Source organism: Vicugna pacos, chromosome 1 (assembly GCF_048564905.1).
Source record: "Vicugna pacos chromosome 1, VicPac4, whole genome shotgun sequence".
Classification (NCBI taxonomy): Eukaryota; Metazoa; Chordata; class Mammalia; order Artiodactyla; family Camelidae; genus Vicugna; species Vicugna pacos.
In genome coordinates this window covers 82,192,080-82,218,592 of record NC_132987.1, presented here as the reverse complement: position 1 = coordinate 82,218,592, position 26,513 = coordinate 82,192,080, and the positions used below count along the sequence as shown (strand labels likewise).

General features: G+C 40.9%; 1 protein-coding gene across 6 annotated transcripts in view; it reads left to right on the top strand.

Moving 5' to 3' along the window:
* NXPE3 (neurexophilin and PC-esterase domain family member 3) overlaps nucleotides 1–26,289 on the top strand; it is a 34,421-nt gene extending 8,132 nt beyond the window's left edge. For 3 of the 6 annotated variants that reach the window (XM_015242441.3, XM_031672189.2, XM_072965945.1), the window contains 4 exons: nucleotides 10,009–10,763; nucleotides 14,474–14,547; nucleotides 22,053–22,259; nucleotides 24,795–26,289. In XM_015242441.3, the coding sequence (XP_015097927.1) occupies nucleotides 10,009–10,763; nucleotides 14,474–14,547; nucleotides 22,053–22,259; nucleotides 24,795–25,345 (1,587 nt within the window). In that variant the 3' untranslated portion in view covers nucleotides 25,346–26,289. Of the gene's footprint in view, nucleotides 1–9,346; nucleotides 9,429–10,008; nucleotides 10,764–14,473; nucleotides 14,548–22,052; nucleotides 22,260–24,794 lie in introns of all 6 variants that reach the window. The other 3 variants (XM_072965961.1, XM_031672190.2, XM_072965957.1) reach the window with 3 other exon arrangements.
* Nucleotides 26,290–26,513: the final 224 nt, after the last annotated feature.

Here is a 26,513-nt window from a genome sequence, read left to right as displayed (position 1 = left end):
ACCTGGATCCTTATCAGAGAGTGGCAAGAAAATGGAGGTGATGTGATGATGGAAGTGGAGATAGAGTGATGCAGGTTGAAACCATGGGGGGGGAAAAACACATATGAGGAGAAGGTATATGTGTTAATATTAGCAAAAGGTTGTAGGGAGAATCATCTATTATTTTTCTGGTAAGCTCTCATTGAGCATGACCTGTATTTATTTGTCTTCTTTTTATTCATTGATATTTTAAATACGTATTTTTTTTCTCATTATAAAAATAATACCAGTGTATTAGGGCTTTTGGCTGCAAGTAAAGAACCTGATTCAATCTGGCTTTAGTGTTAAGGAATATTGTTCATTTAGAATAGAATAGAATAGGAGGCTGGGCATAGTTCATTTTGCTGTGTTGGGCATATTCAGGCTCTGTTTCTCTGTAAGTCTCAGCTGTGCCCTCTTCTGTGTGTTAGCTTTTATCTATGGCATCTTCTTTCTTGGTTGGATTGTAGGTTGCTGCCATAACAACGGGTGGTTGCTTTCTTGTACATATCCAGCTTGAGAGACACATTTGTTCCGTCAAAACCTTCTCACAAGTTACTTGCATTTTTTTATTTCAAAGTAGAAGTCAGATAGCTGTTACCAGAGTACTGATGGTGTCTGGATTTGGCTGCATGCGTTTTTTTGTAGTCCAGAATTGGGTCACAGGCCCATTCCTGAATCAGTCACTTGGGATTATCCTCTGATCAGCCAGGCCCACCCATGAGCTGACAGGTCAGTAAGCTGCAGTGCTGTTTTCAGTAGGCGAGGAGTGAAATGAATGTGGGACAGGCAATCACAATATTCACTTTAGTCCATGCCTTACAGTGACTCCAGGGGTGACTGTTGGTGTTTCCTCTTGGTTGTGAATCTAAAAAGATAGCAGACTTGAAGTTGCCCTTGTCACTGGCCTAGAATAGAGTTGTCACTTAGGAAAATTAAGCAAATTGACCCATTTGCATTTTTTTCCAAGTAAAATTCAGGTGACTTAGCGCCAAGTGTCTGATTATTCTTGGATTGGGTTGCATGGGTCAGGCTGCTGGTCTTGAATTGGTAGCTGGGTGGCCATGAAAGGAACATGAGTGACAGTGGGAGAAGAAGAGAGGAAAAAGATAGGAAGGAGAAGGGAGTATGTTGTGAGTGCATAGTGTGGTTTGGTTCTTAATAGTTGGTCATAGCCTCACAACTGAAAAGGAGAGGGAGGCTGGAATATTTCCTAAAAGATAATCAGTAGGTAAGGGAAATTTTTCTGTTCTTAAAAAATTGAGATGTAATAGACATATAATGTTGTATAAGTTTAAGGTGTACACTGTGTTGATTTGGTACATTTATATATTGAAATATGATTACCCCCATAGTGTTAGCTAATACTTATCACATCACTTAATTATCATTTCTTTTTATGGTGAGAACAACTAAAATCTTATCTCTTAGCAACTTTGAAGTTTATTACATAAACTTACTGTATTTATATCAACACAACAGTACAGTGTTGTTGACTATAATCACTATGCTGTGCATTAGATCTCCGGGACTATTTATCTACTAGTTGCAAGTTGTACCCTTAAACAATATCTCGCATTCCCCAATCCCCCAGCCCGTGGTGGTCACCATTCTACTCTCTGTTTTTACGAGTTCAGCTTTCTTAGATTCCACATCTAAGTGATATACAGTATTTGTCTTCCCTGTCTGACTCATCTTACTTAACATAATATTCTGAAGGATAACTTTTCTGGGTAGAGTATTCTTGGTTGGCAGTTTTTTTTCTTTCAACACTTGGGATATGTCATTCCACTCTCTCCTGGCTTGTAGAGTTTCTGCTTAAAAATCTACTGATAGCCTAATGGGCATTCTTTTGTAGATTACAATCTTTTTTCCTTTGGATGCTTTTAGGATTCTCTCTTTATCCTTTTTTTTTTTTTTGATAGTTTCATTATAATGTGAATTGGAGAAGGTCTTTTTACATAGAGATAATAGGATGATCTACTAGCTTCTTGAATTTGGTTGTCCAAGTATATCCCTAGGTTTGGAAAGTTCTCTGTTATTTCTTTAAACTCTCTGTCCCTCTTTTCCTTTCTCAAACCCTGAGTATACTAATATGTGTATATTTGGTGGTGTCTTATGGATCATATGGGCTTTCTAAGCTCTTTATCATTCTATTTTTCTGTGTTATCTTCTGATTGGTTTATTTCAAAGTTCCTGTCCTCCAGCTCACTTATTCTGTCTTCCATTTGAGCTCCCTTGCTGTAGATGCTCTATGTTGCATTTTTTATTTTATTCATTGAATTTTTCAGCTCTAGAATTTTCATTGCCTTATTCTTTATGATTTCTGTCTCTTTGTAAATTTCTGGTTTTGTTCATATATTTCATTGAATTGTTTGTCCATGTTTTGTTGTAGCTTACTGAGTTTCTTCCAGTAATTATCTTGAATTCTTTCTCATCTGGGTCGCTAAGTTCTGTACCTTAGAGCTTGGTTATTGGAGGATTATTGTTACCTTTTGGTGATGACATGCTTCCTTGATTCTTTATGTTCCTTGTGGTTTTGCATTGCTGCTTTCACATCTGAAGTAGCAGACACCTCTTCATATCTTACTAGTTGCCTTCAGATGCGGTAACTGTTTATCAGTCCTAGTATGTCTGTTTTTTCTGCCCTTGTATGGGTATACCTGCTTCGTATATCTTGATTTTTCTAGTGGCACAGTTCTTAAACTTTCATGTCTTCTCTGGTTTTTACACCCCGACAGGCTGGCTGCTGATAATCTTTTGTTTTTCAGAAGGTGGTACTATAGCTCAAGTTTGTGTTTCTCCCTTGCCCACAGATCCTGGTTTGTTTTTCTGATAGTGCTCTGTTTAGCAGTCTCACCTGCTGCCTCATGTGGGAGCATACGCAAAGAGCTGGTTGCAGAATGGGAGGAGGTGTGGATTTAGCACTCAGGGTATTGGGGGTGCTGGTGGGCTCTGTGGGGAGATTGTTGGGTGAGGTTCTCCCACAGGCTCATGGGTGGGTTTCCTGCTAAAGTCCTGAACGCAGTTAGCAGGGACTGTGTGCCTTCAATGCCCTTTGATATTCTTATCTGCCTCTTTCCTGGTCTCTTCCCTCCCACCAGTCATGGAGGTCCCACTAAAGTCCTCTGGGTGCTGCTGGAGTTAAATGGGTTTCTCTGAATGGGGGTAGCTGGACACTAACTCACCACTCTCCTTTTCCCTCTTGGGAGAGGATGCTGCTGGATGATTCAGCCCTGGGCTTGTTATGTTGGGGGAGCGACAGTGCTGGCAAAGTTCCTCTTACCCTCTCCATTGCATCCAAACCTGTTTTTTGTTTTTTTTTCTTTCTGAAATTTCCCTTTTGGAAGGCTAGATTTCCCAAACTTCTTTCTTGCTTGTTGGTCAGCACATTCCATGTTTTCCCTGACTGTGGCCAAGAGGGGTTGGGGCGAGGTCACTGGCTCTGCAGGCTGCACTTACCTTTTATCTATTAGCAGATACACATGTGGCTGAGAGTCCTCCTAGGCCCCTTGGGGCATGGTGCGGGATGCCACGGTTCCCACAGAGGCACTTCTGTTTGTGGATGGGTGCCTAATTTGTTGTTAAAAAGGGAAACAGAAAAGGAAGAGTGTCTTATGCCACGTCATGATACTGAGGTCAGCTCTTCTAGAGGAAAATTTTCAAAGTCATTATTACCCTTTTTAATGAACAAATACTACTATGTATTTCTTTAAAATGAGGATACCTAATCAAATTCTTTCAACTGAGAGGGTCTGGATGTAAGTATAAAATGAAAGGGATAAGATACAGAATCTAAGACGATCAATAAAAATTTTTCTGTATTTTGGGATTACTTTTACTTTGGGATTACGTTTACCTTGTATAGAATTTTGAAGTGGTTTGGCATAGATGGGGAGCCTGAAGCCTTGCTTAAGTGGTTTGTAATAGCTAATACTGTTTATTGAGGAGAGTGATTTTCGGTTTTGCCTTGCTGTTGTTCTCCCTTGCAATTTAACTTACTGTGTAATGTAAGATAGAGTTTCCTGGGTTAGGTACCCAAAAGCTTCTGCAACCAGTACCAATGTGTGGAGGAAGCATTTTTTTCATACCACCAGGCAATTCTTGGACACTAGCAGAGCAACCTATGATTCAACTCAGTTCTGACACTGTAACCAAGCAGGACCTTATGGGGCCTTCACGGGACAGACCCCTCCCCCTGTTACTGGAGAGTAGGTTTTTGTCTCGTAGCAGAAAGAATTCAGAGATGAGGTGCAGAGGCCAAGAAAGCAAAGCAAGGATTTATTAAGTGATAGGATGCTCTCAAGGGGAGAGTGGGCAAACCCAGGTGAGCAGCTCTGCTGAGTTTCTTTGGCAAGCTGGTTACATGGGGTGTAAAAATGAATAAGTGGGATATTCACTGAGGAGAGAGGGGTTTGGGATCGTATCTTTGATTTTCATCCCAGCTCCACCTTCCTGAGGGGAAGAGGGATTTTTGTCCTCATTTAGTCTGGATCAGAAGTGTCAGGGTGTTGATACGTGATGGGTACTTCTAACCTATGGGGCTAATTTTATTGTAATGAGGGCATAACGAACAAAAGGTTACATTCAAACGCTAGAGATTCCCATCTTTTCCCACCCTTCTTCATCTGCCTCCAGGACACTCATCATCCCAAAATGTGTGCTTTTGTGTTAGTCTAGAGGTTCCTAGGTTTCTCTCTCTGTCCAAGGACCCCCTGTTGTTTACAGGATGTATGGTTTCCTGCCATTTGTCCTGTGGCCCTCTTTCTCTGCTCATACCTAGTTACCTGCCTGCCCTAACACCCCCGTGTCCTCTGCCTGCCTCTCATTTGTAGGAAAGCTACAGTCTCCTAAGCCTCCCCTGAGTCACGAAAGCCTGGCTCAAGAATTAATGATTGAAAGGATGCGAATGTGTAGTGAAAAAGTAGCAGTTGGGCCAGGAGAACTGGTAACAAGGGAAACAGTTAGTCAGCCATAGGGCAGTCACAGAATATTTAGTTCCTGCCTGAAGTATGTAGGTAGCAGTATCTGATGCCCATTTCCTGAGTTGTTTTACAGATGGTAAAATCCCCACCAAATGGAAGAAGTTAACTACTTGATGACCATGAGCACATAGCCCCCAGATCTACTGGAGCCTGAGGATTGATAACGTTAATCCCTGTGACACCACCCTGTTACCTCGCCATCAACCAGTCAGGGCACTGTGCACGAGCGGGCCACATACCCTGTGACTCCCCTCCTCACCTTGCCTTCAGAAGTGCTCTCCTGACAAGCATTCAGGAGTCTTAGTGTTTTAGAGCATTAGCTGCCCTGGACTCCTTGTTGGCAGCTTATGATAAACACTGCCCTTTCCTTCCCCACAACCCACTGAAAAGATTGACTTTATTGTGCTCAGGCGAGTGGACCCAAGTTTGGTTTGGTAACAACACTGTCTATCTGGAGACGGCGTCAGGTCCTGCAGGTTAAGGCTCAGTCGTACAAGACTCCCCCAAGCCCGCCCCTGCCGATGCCAGTCGTAATTCCAGGTTGTCACCTGTGCTTCTGACTGACTGTCTATAGACCAGAGGTTCCAATGGCTCCTGCCTTGGCTTCAGTTAATTTTCTAGAGCAGCTCACAGAAATCAGAGAAACATTTTACTTACACGATTCCTGGTTAATTTGAAAAGCTATAAGTCTGGAACAGCCAGATGGAGGAGACGTGTAGAACAAGGTATGTGGGGAGCTTCCATGCTCTGAGTGAGCCACCCTCCTTGAATCTCCATGTGTTCATCAACCTGGAAGCTCTCCAAACCCCATCCTTTTGGGTTTTTATGGAGGCTTCATTCCTTAGGCACAATTGATTAAGTCATTGGCCATTGGTGGTTGATTCAGCCTCCAGCCACTCTCCTTTTCTTTTCCTGGAGGTCAGGGGTGGGACTGAAAGTTCCAACCCTCTAATCGAGGTTGGTTCCCCTGACAACCAGCCCCCATCCTCAGGTGCTTTCCAAAAGCTACCTCATTAACATAAACCCAGTTGTGGTGGAAAGGAGCTTGTTACAAATAACAAGACATCCATTTCCCCTTTAGGCTCTGAAGTGTTTTCAGGAACTGAGAACACAAAACCGAATGTTACAGCCAAAGATGCTCCCATTGCTCGTATCACTGAGGAAATTCAAAGGGTTTTGGGAGCTGTGAGCCAGGAACTATAGATGAAGACCAAACATACATTTCTTACAAATTACAATTTTGCAGGTACATAACTCTTTTTCCCATCCATTTGTTCATCTGTCCTTCTGTTTATTAAGAAAGTAGTGAATGAAAAATATAAAACACTTCAAAGAATAGAGTGGCATTAAGTACCTAATTGAATTCCCTCCCCAGTCTTCACTCTTGGTGCTGTTTCTTTGATGTAATGGCCAGTTTTTAGTTATTTGGGTAGTTAGCACTGATTACACATTACATAGTTCTATCTTGATTTGTCACCTTTACGCTCTACCTCCTGACTGTTCTACACCAGGCAGTGAAGTGTGAGTGGTTAAGAACACAGACCTGAAGTCAGACTGCTGGGTTTCAATCTGTTTTGCTGCTTGTAACCTATGTGACCTTGAGCAAATTATTAAGCCATTCTCTGCCTCAGTTTTCTTGTCTATAAAATGGACATAATAATAGGACTTATCTCATGGGATAATTTGAATGTTGTATTGAAAGATTTATGTAAGGTCCTTCAAAGAGTGTCCAGCACTGGGTGCTTAATAGATACGAGTTGATACAACTGCTCCAGTTAAGGTAATGAAAAGTGAGGTCTTCTGGTAACTCCCACTTTGTCACACATTTCTCCTTCCAAAATTTGTAAAATTATTTTATTTCTGCACTTTAGATACTGTATTTAGGCCTTTCCTTTTCCTAGATAGATAGTACATCTTAACACCTTCCTGTAAGTGAGGAAGAAAAAAAACGCTCCTGCGTTATTTTACATTTGACCTCTGTTAGCTATCATATTTCTTTTGCATCATCAGGTTTTATAATCTTTAGTTTTATTGCTCTAACTGTAATTAAGTCTAATGTGCACTCTATGGATTGATTCTTTTTTATTTTAATAATCTTTTTTTCTTTGTCCATTTGGAGCTTTTTTTGAATTGAAGTACAGTGAGTTACAATGTGTCAATTTCTGTTGTGCAGCATATATACACATACATATGTGTATGTCATACATATACATATGTATTTATATATTATATATATTTCTGTCATCCATATACATATATATATTCCTTTTCATGTTCTTTCTCATAGGTTACTACAAGATATTGAATATAGTTCCCTGTGCTATAAAGTATAAACTTGTTGCTTATCTATTTTATATATAGTAGTTAGTATCTGCAAATCTCAAACTCCCAATTTATCCCTTCCCACCCCCTACCCACCCTGGAACTGTAAATTTGTTTTCTATGTCTGTGAGTCTATTTCTGTTTTGTAAATAAGTTCATTTGTGTCCTTTCTTTTTTAGATTCCACATATAAGTGATATCATATGGTATTTTTCTTTCTCTTTCTGGCTTAGAATGATCTCCAGGTCCATCCATGTTGCTGCAAATGGTGTTATTTTATTCTTTTTTATGGTTGAGTAGTATTCCATTGTGTGTGTGTGTGTGTGTGTGTGTGTGTGTGTATATCTCACAACTTCTTTATCCAGTCAAATAATTTTTTTAAGAGAAATTTTATGTTTACAACAAAATTGAGAGGAAGTGTTCTGTGTCTGTCTCAGCCTGTCAATAACCAATGTTGTGGCTGGACCAGCCCTTGTGGTTTTTTTGTTTGTTTGGTTGGGAGGTATAATTAAGTTTACTTATTTATTTGTTCTTGGAGGAAGTACTGGGGATTGAACGTAGGACCTCATGCATACTAAGCATACACTCTACCACTTGAGCTATACCCTCCCCCACTTTTGTGGTTCTTATTATGATTGCAAGATGTCCTCAGCATAACCATCAGGAAACTCTGAAAAAAAGATCAGGGTTTGTTACTCATCGGTCCTGGCGGGTAATGGCAAGCCTGAAGCCACCTAGCAAGGTTATGGGTAGAGAAAAAGAGAGCATGGGCCCGGGGTTCTGCTTTTATTGGGGTGAAGGGAGGGGGTCTCGGGTTTCATGGATTTACTCTTTACTGGTGAATTTAAAACATAGGAGTGGGAGCTTAAAGCATGGGAAGAGAAAAACAAGCAGCCCAAATGATCACTTAGGTCAGGCAAGATCTCTAAATCAAAGAAGCCTTGGAGGCAAGGGGAGAGCCTGGCTCTTTACCTAGTCGTGTGGGTGTCTTGGCAGCGAAAGTCAGGCACTTGCCTTACAGAAAAGAAAAGCCAACTGATGGGGCTTTCACTGCAGGAGGATCGCAAGGACTCACCATATGCTCCCTGCCTCTACACATGCATGGCCTCCCCGTTACTGTCATCACTCACCAGAATGGTACATTTTTTACCAAGGATGACCCTCCATTGACACATCATGATCACCCAAGCTCCATATTTACTTTAGGATTCACTCTTGGTGTTGTGCATTCCGTGGGTTTGGACAAATGTACAAGGATATCTGCCAGTCGTTATAATATCATACAGAGTATTTTCCCTTCCTTAAAAATCCTCTCTGCTCTGCCTGACAGTTCTTATTGATTCTTTCTTGGAATTTTTATCTCTGTCTTTACATTGCCCATTTGTTCTTGCATGTTGTCTTAAATCACAGTTGTTTTAAATTCCCAGTCTGATTATTCTTACAGCCTTGCCATATCTGAGTCTGGTTCTGATATTTGATCTATGTTTTCAAACTATGTTTTAGTATATCTTGTAATTTTTTATTGAAAGCTGGCTGTGATGTACTGGGTAAAATGAACTCCAGTAAATTGGCTCGCGGTGGTGTGGTGGTGAGGTGTGAGGGAGGCGAAGTGCTTTGCAGCCTTAGGTTTCTCAGTCCTTTAGTGGGCCTAGAACTTCAAAATTGCTTCTTAGCCCTACCTTCAGTCCTTCAGTTGGGTGGAATGGTTAGCATGGGCCGGAGCTGAGTTTGTCCCTTACCCTAGTTTGGTTAGGCTCTGATAAAACCCCAAGAGATTAGGCTCTGGTAAAATACATAGTTTTTCTTGAGGGCAGACCTTGTCAAGAAGAACAGAATACTCTGATATACAGTAGTCTTCCCATCCGCAGTTTCACTTTCTGTGGTTGTAGTTACCTGTGGTTAATCATGGTCTGAAAATATTAAGCGGAAAATTCCAGAAATAAACAACTCACCAGTTTGGAGTTGTGCATTGTTCTGGGTAGCATGATGAAATCTCATGCCATCCTGCTCTGTCCCACCCAGGACCCTCAGCCCTCGACATCATCATGGCTCAGCCCAGGATCACCTGAAGCAGATGATCCTCCTTCTGGCGTGTGGTCAGAAGGTCAGTAGCAGCCTGACACCATGTCACAGTGCCCGCGTCATTCATCTCACTTCATCTCATCACGTAGGCGTTTTATCATCTCAGCATCTCGAGAAGGACAAGTACACCACAATAAGATATTTTGAGACAGGGAGACAACATTCACCTAACTTCTATTACAGCATATTGCTGTAATTGTTCTATTTTATTAGTAGTTTTTGTTGTTAATCTCGTATGTCTAACTTATAAATTAAAATTTATCATAGGTATATATGTGTAGGAAAAAGCAGGATATATAGGGCTTGTTACTACCCACAGTTTCAGGCATCCACTGGGGGTCTTGGAACATACCTCCTGTGGATAACAGGGGACGACTGTATTTCAAAATGAGTCCTTTTCCCCTTCTCTTTCTGGAAGCACCAAGGGAATTTTTCTCTGATATTTACTGTGGGAACCTGTAAACATAGTGAGCTGTGGTTTTGAAATAATGTTGTCCCAAGTAAGGTTTATTAAAATTTAAAATGCAGTAGAGATTTATTTGGTTGAATATAAGGAGACTCATTATAGCTGTGGTTTCTGCTGTTTGTGTCTTTCTCTTCAGTACTTGGACCATGAGACTGCTTCAGCCACGTTCATCGACAGTAGTGGACACTTTGTTTCCTCCCAGGTGACAGGAGTTAGCCGGAATCCGTACTGCGGCTATGAGCACCAGACTCTGTCCAGCCAGGAGCGCCTGGAGGAGGACTCCTTGCTGGCTGCCTTCCAGTGGCAGGTGCCTGACGTGGGCCCAGTCCCCTTTTTGAAGAGCACTGACCCTTCTTCCAGCTACTTCGTCATCTTGAACTCTGCAGCCCTCTTCAAGGTGGGAAGCCAGCTAGAGGTTCTGGTTCATGTACAGGATTTTCAAAGAAAGCCCAAGAAGTATGGTGGAGACTACCTGCAGGCCAGAATCCACTCTCCTAAGCTGCAGGCGGGGGCCGTGGGCAGAGTGGTAGACTACCAGAATGGGTTTTACAAGGTCTTTTTCACTCTGCTCTGGCCAGGCAAAGTTAAAGTGGCCATATCTCTGGTCCACCCCAGCGAAGGGATCAGAGTTCTTCAGCACCTACAGGAAGGGAAACCAGATAGGGTGTATTTCAAGAGTCTCTTCCGTTCAGGGAGAATTTCTGAGACTACTGAGTGCAACGTGTGTCTTCCTGGGGGTCTTCCCCTGTGCAACTTTACAGATCTCTACACTGGGGAGCCCTGGTTCTGCTTCAAACCAAAGAAGCTCCCATGCAGTAGCAGAATTAACCATTTCAAAGGCGGATACCTGAAGGGCCTTCTAACGGCTGCAGAAACTGCTTTCTTCCAGAGGTATGTGCTCCTTGCTCTAGGGGGTGATTTAAGAGTCCCCTTCCATTGTCCTTGTCCCGTGTAGGAGACTTTAGTGTTTTGGTTATGTGCTGCTTATATCTCTCTGAACTTGGCCCAATTCAGGAGAGGTGGTGAGTAAGAAAATAATTGAAGATTTACATTTGTGATTAGTGTGCTTATTTCAGTTCAAATTAAAGACCTTAAGTTTTTGTTCTTTTACTTTCGTTGTCTTTCACTTTGGAACTGCATAGCATGTCTATATCTGTGTAAGCAACATTGCTTATTCACAAAGCAGATAAAAAAAAACACCTAAGAATAGGGCAGAGAGAGGTCTGATAGTCAGGCCGGTGTTTTATCTTCATGTCTCATAAACTTAAAAAATCTCCAGTGATGTACATGTTACCTGTTGTTAAAATCATATGAACATTTACGGATAGGAAAAAGACTGTGAATGTGGTAGCGTTGCTGAGTGGATTTAGTGATAAACGTGGGAAGCCAGGGATACCACAGCAAACTGTATTTTTTAAGTTAACAGCTGTTGAAATTATTCCAGACTTGTGTACATACTCCTGTTTTTTTGAAGATAAATGTAAAACTTTTCCCTCATAATGATCAATATATGGAATAATGTCCAGAAGGAAGTGTATAGAATCAGTATGAATTAAAATTTCCATTTTCTTCAACATTCTACATGGTTCTGAAATAAAATAACATTCCTAAGAAATAAAAAGTTAGAAAAATTACATAGTCAAAAATACAATTATTTGAAAGAACGTAACATGTTTTTTATTTTGAAATGAAATACATGCTTTTTATACATTCCCTGGTAGAGAGGGATTTTTGTTGCATATATCTGGGCACCCTAAATTTTTTTATTCTATGTCCACTCATTCCTTGGTGGGAGAAAAGTTCCTATGTAAGATGTGTGGTCTATAGGAGCTTCTAAATAAAACACTGATTTTTTTGCTTTTCCGGTAGTCAGCTTTCTGTCCAGTTGAAGTACGTATGTGATGGGCTCATGTGTGCTCTGAGAAGGCCAGCAGAGGGAGCACTACTCCCAGTGCGCTGCTGCACTGTTCCGTGAGAGAGCCGCCTAGCTTTTTGCATGGCTCAGTGCAGGAGGGCTCTAGTTTTATTTATTCTCGGGTTCCGATCTTAGACACGCTATTTATCGATGACTGTGAGCAGATTGCTTCATTTCTGTGTACTTTCTGCCTCTGTATGAGGCAGTTTCACCCTTTTAGAGTTGTGTTGTCAGTCCATTTAGTGGCTTAGTGAAGAGGAGGAAGTAGAGCTCGCAAGTTACTGAAATTCCACGTGGAAAACAGTGGGGAAAAGGTTAGAGGATTCAGTTAGTGTAAAATGTAACACTAAATGGCACCATTAAAACCAAAAAATCGCCCATGACTCCCGAAGGATAAAGCAGTGTCTGCCCGTGCCTTTACTTGTATGTGGGGGATGAGGCTGGCTGTTGATACCTTGTAGTAGAGTCATTAAAAACTCTCCTTACCTGGAAGTTTGCTGGGAGAAGTGATTGAGGTGGCATAATATTTGACAGAATCCTGATACTGATTTTATTTTTTGCATTGTTTACTCTGTTAAAAATCTGAAATTTTGCATTAGGCTAACTGAAAAGAATAAGGGAAAGATCGAAATAGATCATTTGAGGGGTCTTTGAGTGTACTATTTTGAGCTCATGGCCTGAATTTTTAAGCTGGTACTGATTTTCACTGCTCTTCCTTGGTGGCTCATAATGTTGCTTAATTCAGAAAGGATTAAGAAGCTTAGCTTTGGGCTTTGGTTCCCAAATGACAGTTGGATAATTAAAGTGATCTCATCTTTGTTCTTTACTCATAAGGGAAAAAAAGTGTTGGTTTTGGAAAGAACAACAGTATTTTGCTTAAAAGATCCCATAAGAGAACCTTTTGAAAGAATAAGCTTATCACATTAAAAGCTTCCCTTTTATTTCAGTGTGATTTGTACTTTTTTTTCCCTTTCTAACTTTGTATTAAAAAAAACCCCTTCAAATCTGTAGAAACACTGCAGGAATAACGAAAGTTAAGCACCCATATACCTTTAACCTAGAGTCACCATCGTTAATGTTTTGCCACACTTGCTTTCTTTCTTTCTGTATGTGTGTTTATATGTGTGTGTCTGTGTATAATTTTTCCCCCTCAGGCCATTTGAGAGTGAGTTTCAGACATCCTGGCACTGCACCCCATGACTAGGCACCTCCTAGGAACATAGACTTTCTCCAACATACAACCATAGCACAGTGATCACACTTGGGACATTTATCATTGATACAATGTTATTATTTAATATGCAGTCTATATTCAGGTTTCTCCAGTTGTCCCAGGAATATCCTCTATAGCTAGCTCTTTTATTTTAACTAACCAAATCTATGATCACACAGTCTATTTAATTGTCTCTTTAATCTCCTTTAATCCAGAAGAATTTTCTAGCTTGTTTTGCATTTTTACAACATTGACAATGTTGATGTCACTGTTTTTGTTGAATGTATCTTAATTTGGATTTTCTGCTTTATTGTTTCTGCATGATTAGATTGAGATTAAACATTTTTACAGGAAAATTACAGAGATGTGAAGTTTTCTTTTTAAAACTCTAAATTCATGAGAGCAGTTTATGTGTGCTCTCTAGAGTCATGTTGTCTATTAAATGTCACCATTATATATCTGTGAAATTCTCTTATTCTCTGATATAGCATCCTGTAATTCCTTCCTTCCTGATTTTTTGTCTCCCTCCCTCATTTGAATGCCAGTGCCACGAAGGAGGAGATGCAGTGTGTTTTGTTTACTTTTACATCCTTGGTATCTAGGGTAGTGCCTGGCACACAGTAGAAGCTTAAGAATTATTTAAGAGCAAATCTGTTTTGAATGGACTTTCGATAAAATGAAATACTACAACTGCACGTTCCCATATCAGATTTGGAAAGTTAGCATTTTATTTGTTTGTTTGTTTTTGGTCTAAGTGCAAGAGGCGTAATTATTGTGAGCCAGTTTCTGGAATAGTTACACAGAGTTTTCAGTACACTTCTCCCGGACTCCATTCTCCTCCACTTTTTCTCCATCAAATATTTCCTGAACATGGACTCTAGTCCAGGGCCTGTGCTGAGTGCTGAAGACAAAAGGCGAGTGAGACACAATCCGTGTCTTTGAGGAGGACATGTTTTAGCAGGGGGGACAGACCCTACAGAGCCATAGTAACGAGTGCTGCATGAGCATGTACCTGGGGACAGGTGTTCCCAGTTAGGACTCATCTCCACTCTGGGCAAGGCCTAAGCGGCCTTGCCGCTTACTGCTCTGACCCACGACTTACTGCTCCATAGGCTTGCAGCCTGAAAACTAAGTAATGATGAAATAGATATTCTCATCAGGCAAGCCGTTCTCTGAGTCAAGGGGAAGTAAGTAATTTGAACAGAATTTGTCATTTTGGAGTTTGCAACTCTAAGGGTGAAGCAGAGAAAAATTAAGAATCTATGTAATTCTTATTCAGTTTATATATCCATATGACATGCTTATTATAACTAGTTTGTTAATTGTCAAGTGTATTGATTAACATTTATAAGAATATTTCTTTTTAATAAAGCTCTATGAAATCATGTCCATTAAAAAATTTAGAAATAAAAATACATATTGGGAAATAAATGTTCCTGAATCTAAACTTTGTACTCTTTCTTCCTCTTAAAGTGGTGTCAATATCAAAATGCCAATCAACTCCAGTGGGCCTGACTGGGTGACTGTGATTCCCAGGAGTATAAAAGGTAAAAAGGAATGAGCTTGACGATTTGTTATTTTTCCTGCTAAGTATGTTGAATCTCTGTAGTTTCACCAATGTTACAAAGCCCCCCCCCTTTCTCCTTTAATACTGTTTTAACAAACCTTCTAGGTGATTCTGATCCACTGATACAGGATATTATTAAAAGTAAGAGAAAGTTTACTGTACAGGAATCATGCCACAATAAAGGTGTTTTTAAAAAGTAAAAGAAATTCAGAAGAGTAAATGTATGTGCTTTTTCTTTGCAGAGCGGATATAATTAGCTATAGTGACTTGTAGTAGAAAGAGAGGAGGAACATGATTAAGGAGGCTGATGCAGATGACAGGTGATCACTTCTCGGCCTTTTGGCTAAGATCAAATGCATATGGCAGACGAGGCCCTTTTAACTGTTGAAAGCACATGTATAGTATCCCACAGAGCAGATCGTGCAAACACTAATGCCACAGGGACGAGGTACACAAACCCACCAGGGTGGCTATTAGCCGTATGCATGTCTTGTGTGAGTGGTGGTCAAGGACCCCAGGAGCAGGGGCCAGCTAAAGGAGGCAGCCTCTCAGGACCTGTGTGTTGTTGTCATGCAGAAATGGAGACCTAGTATGGCCAGATCTATAGTTTTTCTCCTATGAAAATACGGAATTCTTTAAGTTTTGAACGTAGTATCTCCAGATGTCAAAGCATTGGCAATACAATTCAAAACTTTTAAAAATATTGTGTGGGGTAAATAAAATGTATCTGTGGCCCGTATGCAGGCAGGACACTACCAGTCTGTATCTCTGGTCTTCACTGTCATGTGTCACAAGAAATCCCAGTCTTTTCCTAGTGAAGAGCTGTATTTGATTTACTTGAACCCAGTGAGTTACTAATTTTAGAGGATACGCAAGTGAAACGTCGTTAATAGAAGTTGCTTACCTTTTATCTGCCTGGCCGTCAACCCCACAGTCAAGATGTTAGTAGACATAATACCCTGCAATAGTGCTGGACCGCTCACGCTCTCTCACGTCTGACCCCTCAGCAAGCACCGACCCACTGCTGCATCTGTCCTTTTCCTCCACAGCCCCGGTTGGCTGGCTTGCCCACCTTGTGTTGTCCCTGGCTGGCCGGTGGGGTGGGCAGTGGAAGGAGCTTTGCATGGTTTACTTGCACCTGTCAAGTCTTAGGGTTCAGCCAGGAAGTGGTTGTGGGTTTGTGATGTCCTATTCTGTTTAGAGACAAGAAAGATTCAGTAACTAGTGAGGCTTTTGATGGACTTTTAGAGGAAGAAAGCAACCATGAATCAGTAGGAGCAGAGTAGCCTGACTTCGAGAAAACCATCTCGGAGCAGGTAAATAATTGGGAAGGAAAGAGAAAAGCGATTGTCATCAAAGTCCAGCCTAGGGGAACTTCACTGAAGTTCACCTTAGTGACCAGCAGTGGGCACTCAAAGATCCCAAACAAAAGGCTCACATTCTTCCTACTTTCATTTCTTCCTTTTTCCGTCCCTGCCTCCCTCCATTCCTCTGTTCTCGTCGTAGTTTTTTTTTTTTTTTTTGGTATATATGTATATGTTTATTGAAGTGTAGTCTTTGTACTTTTTAAACAACATTTTGTTTTCGGATAATTTTAGACTTAAGTAAGAGTTATAGAAATAGTACAAAGCTCTGTGGTTGCCTTTACCCAGTTTCCCTTATGCATCTTAAGAAATCACAGAACACTTATCAAAACTAAGAATTTAACATCAATACAATGTTACTAACTTAACAATAGATTTTATTTGGATTTCATCAGTTTTTCCACTAATGTCCCCCTTTCTTGTTCCAGAATCCAGTGTTGCTCTCACACTGTATTTGGTTCCACAGTTCCTTAGTCTTCCCTCTGTAACAGACCTTTGTCCCTTATTGTCTTCTGTGACTTTGACACTTTTGAACAGCACTGATCAGATATTTTTTAGAATCTCTCTAAATTTGGGTTTGTCTAATAGTTTCTTATGATTGGAATGAGGTTATGCATTTTTGGGAAGAATAAGACAGAAATGATATTGTACTCTTTTAAGGGGGCTCATGATGTGTATTGCTAAGGATGTTAGCTAACCTTGACCACTTGGTTAAAGTGGTACCTGCCTGGGCTTTCCACTGTAAGCTTACTATTTTAATCTTTGTGTTTACTTAGTATTCTGGGGAGATACTTTGAGACTGTGGTAGGTTGAAAATGGCCCCCAAGATATCCGGATCCTAATCCCTCAAATTTGTTAATGTTATTTGGCAGAAGAAACTTTGCATATGTGATTAAGTTAAGGGTTTTGAGATAGGGAGAGATTATCTGGATTGTCTGAGTGGGTCCTAAATGCAAGCACAAGTGTCCTTTTAAGGAGAAGGCAGAGAGAGACTTCACACAGAAGACGGGAGATAGAAGCAGAGAGAGATTTGAAGATGCCATGACAGTGGCTTTAGAAATGGAGAAAGGGACTGTGAGCCACAGAATACAGCTCAAGCACAGGCAGGAAACAAGATCTTCCCTAGATCCTCCAGAGAGAGCTTTTGGCCCAGTGATACTAGTTTTGGACTTCCAACCTTCAGAACTGTAAGAGAATAAGTCTGTGTCGTTTTAGGCCACGAAATTTGTGGTGACTTTTTACAGTAGCCACAGGAAACTAAGACAGGGACTGTAAACATTCTGTTTCTGCTTAAATTTTCATCCCCTTGTGTTGGCACTCAGTAGACCTTGCCCACAGCGGTTGTTTCTGCGATGTCCTAATGGTGACTTGCTGTATCTCTCATTCTTAAGACATTTATTAGTTGGAATTTTTCTGTAAGGAAGAGATGTCTCTTCTTTACCATTTGTTTGATTATATCCATAGAGACTCATGACGGTTTGATGCTTTGGGCTATAATCCAACTCAGTTGTTGCTCATATTGTTCCAGCTTTGCAAATTGGGAACTTTTCCAGTTTGGCTTCTGTGTCCTTTTGACATACTCATCCTTTTTTTGAATTTTTTACTTTTTTTTTAATTTTTTGAGCACTTTCTTACTTTCTGGCACCACAAAGTATTTCAGGTCCATCTTGTGTCTTCTTTGCCCTAGCCTTGTAAGGGTTTATAGTCTTTACAGCTATGAACCTTGTATTTTGAAGGTTTTATTTTTCTCTGTGACATTTCATTATTTGTGTATTAGTTAATTGGTTGCACACAAGGTAAAGTTGTTCTAAGATGCACACTTGCATTTTTAGAGTCTGACGGATTGCTTGAGATTGCCACCCCCCACGCATGGGGAGAATTCCAGCAAGGGAACACAGCTTTACCTTGTCAAGGGCAAGCCCCTGATTTCTGCCAGGCCCTCCCAGTGCCAGAATCATGGCTGAATTTCCATAATCACCTGCGCTGTTGTCCTCAAACCATCATAGCCTAATGGCTTAGGGACCTTGATGGCCTCAAACCTCATCAACAATCAAACTAGAACTCACATTTTGTGGAGAGCTTACTGAAAGTTAGGATAGGTCTAGATCTGGTAGCAATAGATTAACATCTTTGTAGCTTTTTACTATTTTTATCTGTTGAAATATACCTTGTATACAATAGAGCACACAGATCATAAGCATGTAGTACAATGGAGTTTTATATCTGTGCATATCTTTGTGACTGAGGTAGGGTCAGTTCTAAGGTGACTCCCAGTGATGCATGCCTTTCCCTTCCCACATACACCCTTCCCTTCAATTCTGTGACAAAATTGGCTTTAGAAAAAGGAGAGATTATCCTGGGTAGATCTGACCGAGTCAGATAGCCCTTAACAGGGACCAGGTTCTTCGAGAAGGAGATTGAAAGTGTGAGAAGGCGTCTGTGTGAGGGAGATTTCTTTGTTGCTGGCTTTAAAGATGCAGGAGGCCATGGGGGCAAGGAATGTAGCAGCTTCTAAGAGCTGAAGGGCATCCCTGGCTGACAGGCAGCTGGGAGATGAGAAGCTCAGTTTTGTAACCACAAGGAGCCAAATTTGGCTGACAACTTGCACGAGCTTGGAAGCAGATTCTTCTCCAGAGCCTTCCAAAAGGATCATAGCCCTGCTGATGCCCTGATTTCCACCTGTGAGACCCTGAGCAGAGAACCCGCATGCCCGACTCCTGACCTGCAGTACTGTGGGGAAATAAATACCCCTTGTTTTTAAGCCATTAAGCTTGTGGTGATTTTTTACATAGTAAAAGAAAACTAATAAATTACCACCCAGATCAAGATATGGAATGTTTCCAGCACTCCAGTATAGCCCCTTACTGTTAAAAACAGGCTTTCACACTATTGTGTAATTGAATTTTCGCAGTGACTCTTCAAAATAACTAGTAGTTTACCCATTTTATAGATAATGAAACCAAGGTCTGGGCCCAGTTAACTTAGAAAACCGAAGGACTGATATCCTACATATGACATCCAGCAAGCTGATCCCCCTGGGGAGAGGAAGGCCCACCCCCACAACGCTTCCCATAATGAGGTGAATGTGTCCGTAAACGGTACTGCCTCGGCCACGTAGCCTGTCTCCTCAGCCTTCTGAGTCACTCTGTGACTTGCTTCCTTCACCTGTAAGAGGTACCGGAGTAGCTGTCCTCTGAGGTCCCTTCCAATATTGTCTGTATCCACAGGTATTTCTACCTTATGTGGCATTCTTGGCTTTCCTCCGTGAAATGCTTAGCTTTGAGCGACTGAAATATAAAGAAAAAAAAATCAAATTCCCAGGGTTTTGTGGGGGGAATTCAAGGGTAAACTCGACCTCAAGCCACTATAATTGCTGTGTAGCTGGGATCTCCTTGTGTTCCCAGCACTCGGCAGGGTGTGCCCAGACAGCTTGACACTCTGTCCTCATTCCTTATCTCCTGAGGCGGCATTCCTGTGCCGCCCGTGTTCCCTGGTCAAGGAGTCGTTTGCCTCCATGTCTTCTCTGTCCTGTCTTTCTTTCCCCTTATGAACCATGTACCCCACTTTGACCTGCCCTGTACTGTTCTGTGGATAATTCCACACCATGAAGTTAAGGGACCTGTATCGCACATGTGCACACACATCTCCCACCCTTAATTTGCATGGTATCCCTCTCATCCTGCTGTTTCTGGATAGTTTAGGGAAATTGATCTCTGCCTTTTCTCTCTTAGTTTGTCCCATTCGAGGCCCAGATGGCCCTCATTATGGCTGATGGATGACATGGGATGATGCCCTTTAGAGGACAGTGTAAGCTGTGGGCTTCAAAGAGAAGCCAAGACATTTCAGAGAAGCAAGGACCTTACTTGCGAATAATCAAAACTATTCTTTCTGATTTTGCATAAAGATCTTTATATCTACTTTTACAACTGCCTCCATGTAAACTTCCTTCACTGTTGATATTTAAGATAACCATAAAATTGAGTAATAACGTATTTTTGTTTTTAATTATTTTTATTCCACATGTTAAGTACATTAAGGATTATGTTATGGATTTAAGAGACTTTCATATGTCAAATATCTTATTTGAAAATGCATTCTGAATTCCAAGAAACGCTGACTTTCTTAACAACTTCAGACTGCTTTAATACCACATTAATCAGGAAATGTTTTTGTCCCAGCTGACCATAAGAGGGCAATGTAGGTACACACATTTCACTTTAAAAATATTTTCATCTAGTGCTGCATGTTTAAAGAATTTAATGTCAGGTTCAGTAATTGATTTGCTTGCTTGACTTAATTCTGATAGTAAATATAATTAACATTTGAATGGAAATGGTAATTGTTTCCTGTGTGATAGATCCATTTTTTGGTAACATTTATTTGACATAGAATAGCTGAGTCTACTGAATTAACCGTGGTTAAAAATTGTAACTTCAAAATCACTTTTAATTCACATTTCAGTGAACATTTTCTTGGGGCCCCAGGTGTCAGCCCTGGAGCTGTCTGGTCTGTGTGGCCTTGACGTGCAGATATAATGAGGCACTTGAGCAAGATGTGGTGACGTGGTAGAGCCACACTTGGTAACATGTTGAGAAACTGTTTTTGAATAAGCCAAACAGATGTTTACCCTACCCCTCACTTTTCTTTGATAATCACATTTGGTAGAAAAGATTTTAAAATGCTATTTATTTTTCAATTTAGTCCCCGGATCTATCTAAGAATTAGATACCTAAGAGAAAAGATTAAATATGCACTATTTGTCAAATAGGGTATCTTCTTTGAAGGGAATAAAACCAAAATAATTTTGAGTAATACAGATAATATCAAGAAGTCAAATAAGCTGTAAACAGTCACAAATAGGAGATTCACTTAAATTTCTGAGTCATGAGCATTTGGATCTTGAATTGTGGTTTAACAGGTGAGATTGTAGAATTACTGGGTTAAAATGAAGGTTTGAATCTTGGGGTATGTAAGGAAGTGATATAAAATGATTGGTGGTTTTTTAGAGGTTGTAGATTTGAATAATAAGTGTTAGAAATGAGTAAGTGTACGCTTTCAGGAAAAAAGCCAAAAAGAAAATGGCTGATACCTATAAACATTTGTGTTTTGAGAGACGACGTAGCACCGTGGCTGAGAGCATGGATTGGGGCCTCACCTGCTTGGATTAGATCCTGAATCTGCTACTTCCTAGCTCTGGGGCTAGGCTCAAGGTGCTAACTGTTTTGAATGGTAGGGATAATAATAGCACTTACCTTAAAGGGCTGTGCTGAGCAGCATATGAAGTGATACTTTTAATTGCTCAGAACAGTGGTGCAAAGTAAAACTCGCAAGAAGTATTCGCCATCTCTGTTTGATCTGAAGCATGTAAAGCGTGCTGTTTCTACAGTGGCACTTTCTGAGGGAGGTGTTAGGGCAGGAGAGTGTTGACTGTCCCTCTGAAAGGTGTCCTGGCGCTTGTGTCATTATGTGCAGCGAGCCTACAAGCGTGCATACACACTGCTGATGCATTTTACATACTGTTCATTGTGTATAAGGACGGCTGAATCTTTTGTACTGGAGGAGCAGTTCTTTAGACTGTATGTTATTGGTTTGTTTTCTGTGTTCATTGGTGGGTTTCTAAATTAATATCTGATTGTAGGACCCATGGATTAAAACTTTCTTTTTAATGGGCTGAGACAGAGTGGGCTAATATTACTATGCACATGTAAAGTGTGAGTTTAAGCTGCTACTCACCTCATAGGCATTTGGAGGAGAAACCTTTCTGTTCAGGGATAATGTTGGACGATGCTTAGATCTACACTTTTCCCTGGTTTTTGCCTGCCTTTATTTTTGGCTTCGATAACCTGCATAATCAGAGGGAATGCTCAGAGTCCCCTTTCCCCTTCTGTCTTCCAACACCCTCACACCCATTTCACATCTTGTCATTTTTTATGCAAAGAAGAACTTTTTGTAGGAGGGGGAAAGTCTGGGCTTTCTTTGAGATGACTGCAGGAAATGTTACCCTTATGCCAGCAGGCTAACAAACACAGGGGCATAATTGTGTTCCTTAGAACAATTTTCATGTATGGTTCATTGGAGAAGAATTTCAGAATATCTTATTTTTTCCTCCCCCTCACCCCAGAAGCCAACAACCTGGAACTATTTCAAGGCTCGGGAACTTTTCCTTCTGGTTACTATTACAAAGATCAGTGGAGGCCCAGAAAGTTTAAGATGCGCCAGTTTAATGACCCTGACAACATTACAGAATGCTTACAGAGAAAAGTGGTGTATTTATTTGGTGACTCGACCATCAGGCAGTGGTTTGAATACCTCACTACGTTTGTTCCAGGTTAGTACTTCGTTTTTGTTTCATAACTCTTTCCCACACGTACAGAATCAGCTCTGAAAAAAGCAGACTCACTCAGGTTCCTGAAGAAAGACGTCAGAAGAGGCAGCAGTTACTTTCTGTTGGACTGAGAGGCATCCTAACCCTGGAGAGATGTGTGAGTTTCCGATCAGTGGTGCGGTTGCGATGGATTGATGAATGCACCGGGTGCTGCTGGATGAGTTCGTGTCACTGATTAGCTGTGTGATGCTGGCGAGTCATTTACTTCTCAGAGCTTCACTTCTCCACGTGTGAGGTGAGGCAGCTGGACACTGTCACTTCCCAGGTGTCTTTCACGTCTCACCTTCTAGGATGTAAAATAAAGGTGAACATTTCCAGTTGTTTCTTTTCTAGTTCTGTTTGGGCCACCTCTAAGTTTATAGTAGATTTAACTGGAAGGAAGCAGCCAAAGTGTAGTCCGTATTCACGCATCAGTGCAGCAGAGCCATCCCTGTGTCATCCGGTGGGTCTTCCACTGGTGTGACTCTGAGATGGGGCTGGCTCCTGGCAAGGGAGTCTGCTCAGTCCAGCCTTCCTAGCTCCCTGGCCTCACTGCTGGGCTTGGGGTGGCTCTCCAGACTCAGACTCAGACTCAGAATAAAACCCCGCTCGTTGAGGGTCATCCCTTCCTCACGGTGGACCTTTTCCTCTTCCCAGCGGGAGTGTGGATGGAATGAGGAGGGGTGGATCCTGGGTGGCAGGACTAAAGATCCCGCTGACAGTTTAGAGAGCTGAGAAATAGTTCTGTGGGAACTCTTTTTGGTGGCTAACTCTGGACAGAGCTTTTCATAAAGCAAATTCCATGGTTGATTGTGAGTTGTTGTGTGTGATGTTTTTCTTTTCTCTCTCTTTTTTTTTTATTACATCGACTTACTTCCAATTTGATTTTTGAAAGGAAAGGAGAATTTAAACATGACCCCCAAAAGTAATAAGTTAATTCCATTTTTATTTTGCTGTTTTTTTTGAAACACAGATAGTTGAGTTCCAGCTGATAAAGTATAAGTTAAAAATCAGGAGAGGGGAAAGAATTTGTGAGGCATGATGCTCAGCACGGTTTGGTGCTGGCTGGACAGGGCCCTCCAGGAGTCTGTAGCTGCCTGATTCTTAAGTTCTAATGACGTAGCTTGGTATTTCCTTACATAGCAGTGATCACATTGAGTTTCTTGATCATTTCCACCATACCCTTTGCAGACAGATTTTCGCCCGATAAAGCCCTGTGTTGGTGATTGATCTTAATCAAAAGAGAGAATGGTGGGTTGAATTTTTATTCAGCTTAAGTGGGGCCAATTGCTAAGTAGTAATGAATTAGGTATGAGAAGCTAGAAGAGGAGCCTAGGACCAATGGTGATAAAAGTGACACCTTAACTTTAACCCTTAAGAGATGTTACTTTTTCAGAATTGACTTAAACTCCTTGAAGACAAGCGCAGTGACCTACCCATCTGAGCACTGCTGGCTTTTCGCACAATAGCGCTGCCACTGAGTAGGCGCTTAGGAAATATTCATTCAGTTGGGTTGCCTAAAGTTACTTAATCTGTTCTTTGTAATTTATAGGCACTTACAGGAATTTTTAGGGGTATGAGAGAGACCGTCTTTCCTCATGGCGTGAGTGTTAAGTGATGAATTGTACAGTGTTTTTTAGGAGTAATAAGGGAGAATAATGCACTGCTTCCTGGGATCTTCAGAAGATCTCAGAGGAGCGGGACTTGGAAACACAACTTGGATAAAGGGGAGAGAGAGAAGGGAATTGTGACTTGTGCTGCTGTCTTTGTTATGACAGGGAGAGAAGTTCTCTAAGACATTCACGTAATTTTCCATCCATAGGGTGAAATTCAAAGTAAAAAAAAAGCCAGGATTGTTCCCTTCTTTTACTTATTGCAAAAAGATGTTTTTGGTTACTATTATGTGTTTGTAAAAAAAAACAGAAGTTACAGTTCTTTTCCTGGAAGAAATAATATTTGTGTGTTAGAACAATAATGTGTAAATGTCAAATTATTTTCAAAATATTCAACAATTAGTGCCAACAGGAAGATTTCTAGGCCTAATAGAGGTAAACGGGTTCTTTTGTTTCTGAGATACAGACTGTCCACTGATGGTATAACATGTAATGCCATGCTTATGGAGTGACTTAGATAATAAGTATGTTAGAATAAGGGTCCATTGAAGCCAGGGGGGCCGAGGTGAAGTGACATAGGGATTCCCTTTATATTTGTGTTGCACCTTTTATTGTTGTACTTTTAAAAACTGTTCTTTGAAGCCGAGTAAAGAATAATCAAAATATTTTGGTTTGAACATTTTCCCCCCTACTTTAGTGTTTTACTCCATAGCAATACGTATAGAATTTTTTCTTTCTTTTTACATAGTATCAAACCCAAATACACATCAAAGGGAACTTGAAGAATTAAGTCCTACAATGAAGGGTCTTATGCAAGTATCTTTTTGCAGTTTTGCCTGAGTACCTTTGTTTGAACATTTTTATGACTGATTTTTCCTTGTTTCAGATTTAGTGGAGTTTAACTTGGGTAGTCCCAAGAATGTGGGTCCCTTCCTTGCGGTGGACCAGAAGCACAACATCCTGCTCAAATACCGCTGCCACGGCCCACCGATCCGCTTCACGACCGTCTTTAGCAATGACCTCCGATATGTGGCAAATGAGCTGAATGGCATTGTGGGAGGGAAGAACACAGTGGTTGCCATAGCTGTGTGGTCTCATTTCAGCACCTTCCCCTTGGAAGTGTATATCCGGCGGCTCAGGAACATCCGTCGAGCTGTGGTCCAGCTCCTGGATCGAAGCCCTAAGACCGTGGTCGTCATACGGACAGCCAATGCCCAGGAGCTGGGACCTGAAGTGAGCCTCTTCAACAGCGACTGGTATAACTTCCAGCTGGACACCGTCCTTCGGAAGATGTTCTCAGGGGTTGGAGTGTATCTCGTCGATGCCTGGGAGATGACCTTGGCCCATTATCTACCCCACAAGCTACATCCAGATGAAGTTATTGTGAAGAACCAACTGGATATGTTCTTATCCTTTGTGTGCCCCCTGGAGACCTAGCCTGCCCTGGAGGGGACTGGAGGAATCACATTCAGTGACCTTCTTTATAACCTGCACTACAGAAAGTTTATGGGTGAACAAAATTTAAAAAAGAGCTGGACTTTATATAATGACTTGTAAGGAGCTTAGAAAATGCAGATTACATTCGTATTTACCTACCTATAGTATTTTTTCCAATCTTGACATAGCCATTGGAGAACCATTATTAACAGCATCTACACAGTATATTGCTCTTTTAACCAAAGATGCTAATAAGTGTGCTTGAACTCGCTTTCTCCTGGGAGGAGATACTACTGTGCTAAAAAGTGTGGAAAATGTTCCGACCTAATTGGAAGGGAAAAGTTTGGTTGGCAGAGGAGTGTTCGTGGCCTATCTGGTAAAAGAAACGGAGCACATCTTCATGAACAGCACGATCGGTCCATCTTCAGCGGGGTGAACGAACGGGGCTTAGAGTCAGTGGCTCCTGTGACACACTGAAGACTGCTGTGTCTCAGTGGTTTCTCTTGACGGTCCACTTTTTTTCTGAATTACTTGAAAAGGCCAGTGCTCTTGGTCAGAACTTTCTAATGAGAGTATTTACAATGTCCTGCTTTTATCTAGAGAAGAAGCAGAAGGGAAATACGAAAGCAGTATATATAAAATCTGTGCATAGAGCTGATGTTTGCATTGGGTGATTGTTACTTACTTGATTCAGCTGAATTTTACATCATGTATACTTATTCTAAAATAATACTTTTGGAACTGGAAAGGGGAAGTGTATAAAAGGAAATTTATTTTTGTTTTCTGAAGTTTGAGGGTTTTGAGAATTGACTTTTGTGCAAAGAATGCTATTATTTGTTATAAAGTTGTGGAAATTATTTCCATCAATTTCGAGTGTTTCTTTTTCGGTTGTTATTTTGAATTGCACACCAAAATTAGAAATTAAAATCTAATTAAAAACTAAACTTAGGTATCAAAGTCTCTGACAGGTATTTCTTGATTTGGGCATAAGAAACACCCATTCTCTCATGCTTGTAAATAAAAGGTGCCATTCCTACTGGCTGTCTTAAAATAATTGAATTATCAATTTTACTTGACTGTTTTTATCTTATTAATTTCAAATAAGTTTAATTTGTGGCCATCTAGTAAGTAACTTTTTCTTTTTGAGCCACAATAGATTAGAGTCTAG